Below are 12,021 nucleotides of genomic sequence, written 5' to 3'. Positions count from 1 at the left end.
GTTGCTCTTGCTTGGTCCATTCCGGGTGGGTGCTCTGTGGTTCTAGTGTTATTTCCTGGGCCGAATGTAGAGTCTCCAAACACATAATGGGCTGAGAGATTAACATTCTTGGTTTTCTGTAAAGCTTGAGTTTGAACTACAAAGAAGAAGAAGAAGAAGAAGAGAACTCAATCATCAGCATCAGCTTGATCATTTTCTCTTCTTTTCTTTTCTCTTTTTTTTAATCCTGATAGAGGGTTCTCAATCTCTCATAGCATTACCTTGTGACAGCATGGACAAAATAGAAAACATCCATAAGGTGAGATTCTCACCATTTTGTGGAAGTAGAGTTGTCATTTCACAAATTGTGTGTGTAGGCATATCCAAATCTGGTCACATTTTCTTTCCAAGTCATTTTCTGAGGATGTTAACATTGAAAAGTTCAGAAACCAAACACCTGATATTATTAAATGGTGGACTGCTGAATTATCACTAGATCAACCAATGTGGGACTAAATCGTGGCACAACACCCGCGATAATGTAAGTGATCCGACCGTATCGTTATCCCGAAAGAAGGATTAAAGAGACCAGAACCACATAGGAAGAAAAATAAGAAATGATACAAATTTGATCAGAATTCCTATTATGATTTTATACTTCAAGCCCCAATCTCACCAGGAACCCCTTAGTTGGGAGATTTTATTATGTTCCTAGACCTAATGGTCTTGGCTATATTTTACTTAATACATATTACTTTGGGCTTTACTACCCATACATATGAGTTTGAGCAATCCAACCATGGTTGGACAATTAATAAGCATACAATAAGCACAAGAAACAAAGTAGAGCATGGGATTCAACTGTCATGTTGACGATCACCATGATATTGACACAGGAACAAACGATTGTGATTCCTTACTGTTTCTTGGCATGCCTTTGGCAAAATGATTTTATTCTCACCAAGCCGTCTTCAAGAGAAGATGGCTCAACAGCAAAAGTCATGCGAAGCCAATTTTTCAATCCCACTGTGATGCCTGCAGGAAATTGCAACTAAGGTCATCAATAGCACAACATGAAACATTGCCATTAATGACTTTTAAGCTCTTATCACTACTCACATAAAAGAAGGATCTTGATAGGAAACTTGCAACACCAATCAATAGTTTGCAAACATCATTGCCGAGTCAACTTTAATGAAAAAGCTTTGAACACAATAGATTTAATGCAAGAAGAATCTGGATTTGGGAGAGGCATTAGGGCACTACTATCATGAGATTCTGTAGTTCACCAAGAAGTAGTTGCAGGGGAAGGAGCAACGAGTTACTTGTTTTCCTATGAGTACCAAGAGTACCGTTCCATTCATCTATATCTCATGGAAGATTGATACAGCCAAAGCCCAAACAAATTGAATTCCAAATTAAATTGAACTTTTGTCCACTTTGAAGTTTTAAAACAGTCTCTCCATACTATACTTCTTTAAGATTTGATTTAGCATTGTTGTTTCTCAGAACATCAAAAATGGTTGACTCAGTAAAATTTAAAGATTTCTATGGCATTCCACAATAGATTTGAGGAATGAATGATTCAACATATATTGGACACTCATTTCTAAGCATATGGATCTATTAGGATACGCAAGATATTTGAAGTATGAATGCTTCTACAAATGCTGGTTGCCAATTTCTAGGCAGTTAACATCTGCTTACAATAAAACTCTTCCCTAATAAAGCTACTTCAGAAAATCAAAGCATTTTCTGAAAGAGAGACCTATGCTGAAAGTGGAAGGAATGGTGACCACTGTCCATCACTGGCTTGTGGAAGACCAGGAAGTTTAACATCATTGTGGATCATCAAAACAAAGAAAAGAATTGGAACAGAAAAAGAAAGGTCATCAGAATGAAATTTTCCCCCTAATTGGCACAAAACTGTAAAGGAGAAATAAGGAATAGAACTTTGCCATAACAAGATTTCATTCATAGGAGGACAGTGAATACGTGTAGCAAGAGTCTCTGATAAGTTTACATTTATTAGACAGTGCTACAGATAGACATGCATTTGATTATTTGCTAAAACTGATTTATTGAAATTGTTTCCAGCAAAAATATATGATCAGAGCTGTCAGTTTCTGTTAAACCTTAATTATTTTAATTCCATTTTACTGATGAGGGTGGGGGTGGTTGTTGGGGACCTTAATTAAAGAACTTCCTCAAAATTAATAGTGGCTTACTTATGTAGTTGAAACCAATTCCAGAAAAGGCAACTACTCTACTCACCTGGTAGAACAACCACAGATTCTTCTTTGGCTAACTTGCAGCAAAAGTCAATATCATCAACTATATCTTCTAGAAGCCATAATTTTAACTTTACCTGCATTAAAAAGATAATTATCAAGAAGTTTTTTTTTCACCAACCCATTTATCTTAAGCAAAGAAAACTCAAGATGTCCTATGCTCTTACCATTAAAAACATAGATCCCTCTGGTTTATGTGGACAAGTCAGGCAATCAATGGTCTTTAATGTCTCATAGCAACTGTCCGAAGCTTGCCTTAATATATTAATGATATTCTCAAAGAAATCCTCCTTCGTATGCTCAAGAATCTTAGGAATTGACCCCTAGGACAAGTTAGGAAACACAGAAGCAATGAAGAAAAGTGGATGGCATCTTTATCAAGTCCAATATACTGCAGTGAATTTCAAATGCTCCATTTAAAATCCATACAATTTGTTCAAAATGATGTTATGATTTAAAACAGATGGTTACATGACAACATCCCCTATCAACATGTTCCTTCCTCTTTGCTTGTACTTGTTTATAAACTTTAGGGGATACGGAATTGATAATGGAAAGTCAAGAGAAAGGAAGTTTTAATAGGGCAAAAAGTACAGGGGAGATAATTTATCCTAATTTTGTTATTATCAGTTTTGCATTGGGCCTCGTTTGGTTCAGCTTATCTACAGAAGCACATCTTAGCACCAACCTTACTTGTGTTATTACAGGCCAAGCCTGGCTTTTCCTTTATGTTGTTGTTGTTGTTGTTGTTGTTTTTCTTCCTTCTTCGGGCAGGTGGTTTTAAGGGGGATAAATTCATTGAATCAAATAAATGCAGATTAGTGCACTAAAAAAATTTCATCCATTAACATAAGTTCTTTATATATATTTTCCTGATTTTACCCCTAATCTACCCTGTGAAGTTATGAAAGACTGAACCCTCAAGGTTAGGTGTGTAAGTTTACTGCTGCTCTACATTCTACCTGTAGCTACCATTTAGAAGACCTCTAATCTATGTAGTATACTCCCAAATACTGGTCCTTGATGAATACCATGGGACTGTCATGGTGTAGACTTTAAAGCACTGGCATCCTTTAATTGAAATATCTTTCCCTGCTAGAGTGTTAGTTTTTGCTGCTGAATATTTTTACCTGTGCTTAGTCTTCAGTTAAATCTTGGAACAGACTTTAAAGCATCGGCTTCCTTTACTTTAAATACTTTTCCATGCTAGAGTGTTAGTTTTTGCTGCTGAATATTTTTAGCTGTGCTTAGTCTTTAATTGAACTACAAAGTTTAAATCCTACTGCTGAATGGTGACTGATGGTAGAAAGATTAATACATCTACCAATTCCATGCATATAGGTACGTGCTTCAAACTATTATAGTAAATTAAAACCTGAATGAAAGTTGCAGGGTCGCAGCAGACATTGAGAGAGGTAGTGATGCTGTCCACAATCTAACAAAAAGAAATGGAAATTAATGTTAGACTCTAGCAAATAAAGACCCTGCATAATAGAAACACACACACACAGTTGGAATTAACCTTGGTTTCTTTAAGAATCCCACTGGGATCAGTTGTGACAAGCCAGCCCAATCTCCATCCGGGAACCATCCATCTCTTGGAAATGGACCCAAGTGTAATGACAGGAGCTATGGATCCAAATGTACCCATGGGCACAAATGGGTTGGAACCAAAAGCAATACGTCCGTAAACTTCATCCGCAATTACCATTATTCCAAGCCGTCTTGCAGTTTCAGCAACCTAAAATACAATTTGGAATTAGAGGTTAGTGGCTTCATGTACGTACAATTTTCTACAGCAAACAGCAGAGAAAGAGAGATGGTTTTACTGTGTTTTGACCTTCTGCAAGAGTTGGTAAGAGAAGACATTCCCACAGGGATTTCCAGGGTTGATGATAACCATGGCAACGGTGTTATCATCCGCAACAGCTTCGACAGCGTCAAGATCGATCTCCCAACCCCTGTCTGGAAGAAGATCATAGTGTCGGAATTCGAGATGTTTGGAAGGAGCAATAGCTTCATAGGAAGGGAAACCAGGTCGTGGAAGCAAGATATTGGCACCAGGCTTATACACCACCGATAGAATCACCTCAATGGCTTGTTTGCAACCGTTTGTGAGGTTCACATCATCTGGAGACAACTTGTATGGAAGATTACTTGACAAGTATTCAGCTACTGCCCTGTTCCACATCCAAAATGATTAACCATTCAAATAAACAAAAATTTGTTCTTTGATAAGCACATGATACTGCTTTTGATTCAATCATAAGCTCTTATTTGCCAAGTTGGAGATTCATGGAGAAATACTGGAGGGAAGTGATGGGTAACAAGGGTAAGTCAGGGTTCTTCCCAACTGTTATATAGGAGAACAGGACTTTTATCCTCCCATGGGTCATAGCTGCTGCCTGTCAGTTACTGTAGGGTGCGAGAGTGTGTAAGTCGAAAAAACAGAGGAACTACTCTATACTTATTCATGGCACCCAAATTTAGGGCATCGATTGGAGTTTCTAAGGAAAAGGAAAGAAAAAGAAAAAGAAGAAGAAGAAGAATCTCTCTGGAGTTTCTATGAAATGGGTCTGACCTTCTAGCTGGAAGAATACCGACGGCGGAAGAATAACCATTGAACTTGGAAGAACGAAGAGCATCAACAACGGCGTCTTCAGCAACTGGGGTGACACGAAAAGAAGGATAAGGAGAAGGATCGCCATGTCCGAGATGGATTGTGGGTCTCGTGTCGTTGGCATCAATAGCGTCGTTGAGCTTTATAAGCATCCCTCTTATGGTGACATCTGAAGCAGAGGCAAGATCCTTCTTGGCGAATCGCCACTGCTTAGACCCACCTTCCATGAACTACTCTGCTTCAAGGAAACAGATACTGGTTTTTGTGGTAGGAATCCCAAGACTGAGGACTTAAACGCTCTCTAGGTAGAAATAGTACTGAAATAGTACAAGAAATTACAGACAAGCGGCCTGATTTTAGTGGGTAGTGGTAGACTGGTAGTGCTAGTGGTGAGTCTGGTGGCCAAAAGATAAATAAAACAAGAAGCATTCGTGGGTTTTTGAGTTCCAAACGGCACTTACAGTTATGCATTTCACTTTCACCATTGAATTGGAAGGTGTTGTCGATGACCACTGTGCATGCAAGCATGCAATCCACAGTGAATCATGCATTTCATTCATTGATTTTTCGTTAATGCAATTTTTTAAAAAAAAAAAAAAAAAATGACCCTTTGTTTGCCAAGCAGGCACTCCATAGTTACAACTACGTTTCCTCACTGAGTTTTGTATGAATTTTTTCAATATGCCAGTCCAATCCAAATCCACCTAAGTTCCCACATCTGGGGGATAATGCCCTCTCATAATTCCAATCCAAGTCCACCTAATTCCCATATCTAATGCCCTTTTAATTTATCTTGATAATTATTAAAATGCTCCAAAAGAATCCAGGAACAAAAATTAGAGAACTGTCCTATATAAAACAACTCAAAATTTAATTTTGCAAAAACAAAAAGAGATACAATCGTGAATTGGCAGTCACTTGTAATAGAAAATTATTCACTAAGATCCACGTGTGTATAATCTTTTCCTGGGTGGACTACACTTTTGAAGTATACCAACTATAAAGATAGTCTTCAAATCTCTCATAGTTGAGCAATTTTAACTTATACCCTCAAACTTGTTAGTGCAGTATTAAATATTTAAATTGATGACAGAGGATTACATTTAGGGTTGGAATTCGTTGAATATGGGGCTCCTCTTTGTGGCTCCTCGCCAAACAACTATTTGATAGACTTTAGATACAATACATTGAAAGACACAAGTTGAGAACTGCTTTGACCATCAATCAAATGTCCAAGCAAATCTTATTCTTACAAACATAAAACTGATAAGAGCCATAGAAAAGAGAGAATGGGTTGTAAACGACATGTTTACAACAATGAGATTTATTGAGTTACAAATGTTTGAAGTTCACTACTGTTGCTTGGCATGCCTTTTGCAGAAAGATTCAATCCTCCCTAAAGCTTCTTCAAGATCAGATGGCTCAATAGCAAAAGTGATACGGAGCCAATTTTTCAGTCCCACTGAGTAGCCTGCAGCAGACAGCTAAGTTAATAATCAGAGGCATCAAAGAAACCTCCCCTCAATCCTTGCAAATCCAACCACTAAAACAAGATATGTATTTTAAACCTAATGATCAGGAAATCTTATATACTTTTCTTTACCTGGCAGAATAATCACAGATTCTTCTTTGACCAACTTCAAGCAAAAGTCAATATCGTCAATAATATCTTCCAGGAGTGATTGATTTAATTTTACCTACATTGCAAGATATTAAAATAGAATAATCTACCAACAGTTTATTTCAAGTGTACCCAAAAACCTCCATGATTAACCTACATACTTACCATTACAAACATAGATCCTTCTGGCTTAGATGGACAAGTGAGACAACCAATATCTTTTAATCTCTCATAACATATGTCTGCGGCTTCCTTTAGTATATTAGTGATGTTCTCATGGAAATCCTTCTTTGTCTTCTCAAGGATATGAGGAATTGCCCCCTGAGACATTGAACAAACTGTAAGGAAACACAAAAGCAATGAAAGAAGTAGATAGCATCTTTCTCAAGTTCATAACAAAAGTGAATCTTGGATGATTTAGTTTCAATTTAACATCTTCATCTATTAAATAAGAAGCCTACTGTGAACTACAGTTTGCAGGTTGATTCTTCTCAGAGCCAGATTAATTTAGAATACTATTTTAAAATAACACATGCTAGATCAAAAAAGAAAAATATATACTCACATCACCTTTATTATAATTACTTTGCATTAACCCAAGCTTACCCACTGAGGCCAACTGAAACCTGGATCCACTCTTTCTGTGATTTCCAAGAATCAAGACGGACTATAGATGCATTCCTTTCCTATTCTACTATAAAGAGAATTTTGAACATTGAAATTTAACTGGCAGATTTAGTACTATCTGACGTTATATCCCAACCTATATGTTAGAGGTTCTTGGCGACAATTAGTCGAGGATTTTCAAGGCTAATACAACACTATCTACCATCTACATAATAAACTTCACAGAGTGCAATTGGTTACAGGCTTACATGGATTATTATGGGGTTGACTTTCCTTTACTTGAATTTTTCTTTTCTCAACTGTTAATTGGGGTCAGCCAGGTCAGGTTGTTTTTGGATTTGAGTCCCCAGATACTGATCCAGAAGTGAAGTATGTAATTATAAACTAAGAAAAAACACCATGTGAACGCAGAAATTGGAAAGATAACAGCTATTGTTTATCTGTGCATGTGTGCTTCAAAACCAAAAATAAATAAAATGGGAACCTGAATGAAAGTTGCAGGGTCAGAGAAGATATTGAGACAGCCATTAATGCTTTCGACAATCTACAAGGAAGAAACAGTAACGTTAGCCTTAGCCCATGCCAATTAATAAGCTCCCCTATGAAGAAAACAGAGAGGGGGGAGGGAGGACTATATATCATGTACATTTATCTAAGGAGTTGTTGAAAGCACAATCGAATTAAATATTAGCATAACAAACAATTCACTTCCCTTATTACATCAGTTAGAAAATGGAGAATGAATGTATGAAAACAGAAAATTTGGGGGAGGGGGACAAAGAAAATGATTATACATGCTACTTGCTCCATGCGGATGACAAGAAAATTCTATTAAAAAGACAATCAGTTTTATTGTCTTCCAGCCATGAAAAGAAAACTTTTCTGATCTCTTGCCCCAAAACAAAATCTATTGTGTCCAAAACTACTGAAAAATTTGTAGATAGAAATTACACCTAATGAATCTTGAATCTCTTGACTGAAGGGTTTCCCTGCCCTGCATCTATGCTTTAAACAGAGAAATACAGATGGCTAGTGCAACCACTGACACCCTAAGGCTAAGTAGAGTAAAGAGACTGGCACAACAAGAAGTCATGTCCCAACTAAATGGGATCAGCTACATCGGTTCTTGTCTTCCAATTTAAGGTCATATTAATTACAAGGCCTAACCTATGCATATCTTATCTCACCACTTCTCTTAAGGTTATCTTAAGTTTGTCCCTAACTCTTCTAATTCCTTCAATTTAAATTATATCACTTCTCCGTACAGCGGCATTTATAAAGCCTTCGTTGAAGGTGGTCATGCCATCTTAAACGACTTTCTCGTAGCTTATCACCTCAAGTTTTAAAGGAATACGTTAATCACACGAGACCTAGACGCACCTTTCCACTTCATCCAATCTATTTTAATTCTTTGGAAAAACCATTATGTTCTATCACTTTTTTTTATTTATAATTGAACCAAAGTACCTAAAACAATAACTTCAAGAAATCTAATCAAGACATTATGGCATGCAATAAAGGACAAATAATTAAAAAAAAACACTAATCAAAGGATTTCTGTAAGACCAGGGAAATTTTAGTTCTTTTTTCTCCCTCTCTTCACATCAAGGGCGGGGTGGCAAGCCCATTACATTTGTGGCATATACAATGTGGATGAGGCTGACAGCCAGAGCACAGCCACAATGAGAGTTCTTGACTTATTAGACAGTTAAAGAAGTGGTACCTTTACCATGTGGCACGGCTGTAGGACTGAAACTTGACACAGAGAAACAGAATAAGAGAGGTGGATAGGGAAGAGAAAGACACCTTAGTTTCCTTAAGAATTCCATTGGGATCATTCGTAACAAGCCAACCAAGCCTCCATCCAGGAACAACCCATCTCTTGGATATGGATCCAAGTGTAAGGACTGGAACAACCTGGGCAAAAACACCCATCGGCACAAATGCGTTACTTCCAAAAGTGAGGTGTTCATAAACTTCATCTGCAATCACCATAATCCCAAGCCTTCTTGCAGTCTCAGCAACCTAATAACATAAAGAGTAGTTGTTAATGCCTTCGAAAACACATTAAGTAACCGCTAGCAAAAACAAACGGAGCTGGTTCTACTTAATTTCATGGACCTTCTGCAAGTGTTGGTAAGTGAAGACATTCCCACACGGATTTCCAGGGTTGACGATAACCATGGCTACAGTTTTTTCATCTGCAAGAGCTTCAACAGCTTCAAGATCGATCTCCCAACACCTGTCTGGTAGTAGATCAAAATGGCGGACCTCAAGATGGCTGAATGCAGCACGACCTTCATAGTAGGTGTACCCAGGTCTTGGAAGCAAGATGTTTGCCCCTGGCTGAGCAAGCACGGAGATTACAATCTCAATGGCTTGTGCACAACCATTTGTGAGGTTCACATCATCGGGAGTCAACACGTAGGGAAGATTAGTTGACAGATATTCAGCAATGGCCCTGTTCAAACTCATCAATGTTCAGCCTTCAAACTCAGGTAAGGAACAGAGTAACCAAGAAAATCATATAGGGATGGGAAATGCAAGAACATAACCAGGGAAACTGAACCCAAATTGTAGAGTTTATTAGTCAAGTTTCCGCTTCCAAGAGTAACCCAAAAGAATGGTACAAAAGGAGAACTCATGGGGTGGAATGGGTTTTTACCTTCTAGCAGGAAGAATACCAGTAGTTGGAGCATAACCATTGAACCTAGCAGAACGAACAGCATCAACAATGGCGTCTTCAGCTACCTTAGGCGTTCGAAAGCAAGGAGAATTAGAAGGGTCTCCACGGCCGAGATGGATCATGGGTCTAGAGTCTGTTACATTCAAGGCTCCCATAAGCTTGTTGAGCATCCCTCTCACTGTGATATCAGAAGCCGTGATCAACTCCTCGTTAGCCTTGAAACGCCATTGCTGCATCATCCCATTCTCCATCTATTCGACTTCGCTGACTCTTCCAAGAAATTGGCAGCCTCAATTTCTTCCTAGTTCTTAGTGTCTAATGTGGGGAAGTTAAATAAGTGGAGGCAGGTAGTACTGGGAATGAAAATTGCTGCACTAATTTTGAAAAACTTTGCAGAAGTAAAGAATCAGAGAAAAACAAGTAATAAATAGTAAAACTAGCACGTTGGATTCTGTTTCCACGTTTAGCGATGATGAATCTGTGATTTTTCCTTGGGGGGCAAGGCAAAGGTACTGTCTGATTTTTCGCCTGTTGGGTAGTGTCTGCGCTCGGCAAATGGCCTGACTCTTCTTCTGTCTTTTTCCTCTTATCGTCTGTTTTGTGGTCTTAAAGCTGTGCTGGTTGAGGATCTCTGGGTGTGTGTTTCTTCACGGGTCAAAGAATTAAAATAAACAATCCATCTTTGCTCTGCTCGTGGGATTTTTTTTCTTTTTTCTGGTTTGTTAGATGTAAGTTTTCCTTGGAGACCAAGTTTAGGAGTGAAGACAAAAGACTTTGGGGGTAACAACTCACAATTCAGCTATGGCTGCACGATGTTGATAGAAAAGGAATAAAAATAGGAGGGAAGGATGGATATTTGCAGTGGAATGGCCCTTCAATACTTAGTAAGGGGTGTGGTCTCACTTCTTCACCTGATCACACATTTCAACCTTACGAATGGATTTTCTGCTTCAGCTGCAAATTTAAGTCCAAACCATCAGGCCATTCCCATGGACGGATGGACCATGGCTCACAGAAGCATTAAAACTCACAAAAGCATTTTTAATGGACAAGCCCGTGGAGCAATCCCCTCCCCAACTCCACTGACAGCAGCAAAACTATTGAGTTGGAATACAGACTTTGGCAACCCAAGCACCAAGTGTGTCCTGAAATGAATCATTTGGTTGGAAAAACCGGATCACCTTTTCTTAATGAAAACCAAGAATACTCCAGAAAAAGTCCAGCAGTGGGGTCGATCTTTTGGCATGAATTCCTCATACCATTTTCCTCCTAGAGATACTACAGGAGGCTTCTTTTTGTTCTGGAAATCACATTTATAGGTGGACATCCTTATGAGTGACGATCATGTGAAAGATACCACAATATCTACTCAGGGTGATATGCATTTTTATGCTAGCTTTATTTATGGTGACCACATTAAATCAGAGCATCACATAGTGTAGTGGGAGCAACTTGAACACATTGGAGAATTCAAGGATTGAACATGAGTGTGTTTAGGAGATTTTAATGTTCATTTAGGGTGGAAAGAGAAAACTGGGGGTAATGCATAATATTCCCATGATTGTAGCAGATTCAAGGCCATGATGAATTGTTGTGGTCTACTTGACTTGGGCTTCAAAGGCTCAACATACACTTGGTCAAATCACCGAACTAGAAGAGACACCATTCGTATATGACTAGACAGAGCTCTGTGCAATTTACAATGGAGAATGGATTACCCCGAAGTGAATGTATTTGTCAAAATAGCCACTAGATCTGACCATACTCCAATAATCCTAGACTTCAAAGGTGGGATTACCAAAGGTACAAGGCCATTTAGATTTGAAAGAGCATTGCTCTGACATCCAGATGCAAAGCTCATTGCCCAAAAAGTATGGTGAAAAAAATTCTCAATTTCTGCAGCAACCCAAATACATCAAAAAATGCAAGAAATTCAAGGTGTTTTCAAATCATAGAACAAAAACACTTTTGGCAAAGTACAGAAGAACATTGAAAAGTTATCATCTGAACTACAAGTTTTGCAACAGCAAAATGGAGGAGAATACTCTCAAGTCAAATTGAATATTCTAGAAATTCTCCTTACGGAAGAATTAGCCGAGGAAGAACTTATATGGTTGTAGAAGTCCATATCTCTTGGTTGAGGGAAGGTGACAACAATACAACATTTTTTTCATGCTACAACACTGCAAAGAAGACA

The 12,021-nt window shown here is 38.2% G+C and overlaps 2 protein-coding genes across 3 annotated transcripts; both read right to left on the bottom strand.

Annotated features, from left to right (window-relative positions):
• Positions 1-258: 258 nt before the first annotated feature.
• Positions 259-5,435, bottom strand: LOC149025280 (nicotianamine aminotransferase 1-like). The gene is made up of 7 exons (XM_089145508.1): positions 4,852-5,435; positions 4,111-4,450; positions 3,793-4,011; positions 3,646-3,705; positions 2,438-2,593; positions 2,254-2,347; positions 259-1,014 (listed from the first exon to the last, which is right to left on the bottom strand). The coding sequence occupies exons 1-7, from the start codon at positions 5,115-5,117 to the stop codon at positions 896-898; spliced, it is 1,254 nt and encodes a 417-aa protein (XP_089001634.1). The 5' UTR covers positions 5,118-5,435; the 3' UTR covers positions 259-895.
• Positions 5,436-5,958: 523 nt separating this feature from the next.
• On the bottom strand, positions 5,959-10,397 carry LOC149025279 (tyrosine aminotransferase-like). Of its 2 annotated transcripts, none has more exons than XM_089145505.1 (7): positions 9,804-10,397; positions 9,260-9,599; positions 8,945-9,163; positions 7,623-7,682; positions 6,677-6,832; positions 6,494-6,527; positions 5,959-6,361 (listed from the first exon to the last, which is right to left on the bottom strand). In XM_089145505.1, exons 1-7 carry the CDS (start codon positions 10,073-10,075, stop codon positions 6,243-6,245), a joined length of 1,200 nt encoding a protein of 399 aa, XP_089001631.1. In that variant the 5' UTR covers positions 10,076-10,397; the 3' UTR covers positions 5,959-6,242. The 2 variants fall into 2 exon arrangements, with proteins under 2 accessions (XP_089001631.1, XP_089001630.1); XM_089145504.1 differs by having other exon boundaries at positions 6,494-6,587; positions 9,804-10,389.
• Positions 10,398-12,021: the final 1,624 nt, after the last annotated feature.

The sequence above is a fragment of the Hakea prostrata genome, chromosome 2 (assembly GCF_041222555.1).
Source record: "Hakea prostrata isolate BN-2017 chromosome 2, UWA_Hpros_2, whole genome shotgun sequence".
Classification (NCBI taxonomy): Eukaryota; Viridiplantae; Streptophyta; class Magnoliopsida; order Proteales; family Proteaceae; genus Hakea; species Hakea prostrata.
The sequence above is the reverse complement of the archived record's forward strand: the minus strand, read 5'-3'. Positions and strand labels throughout refer to the sequence as shown.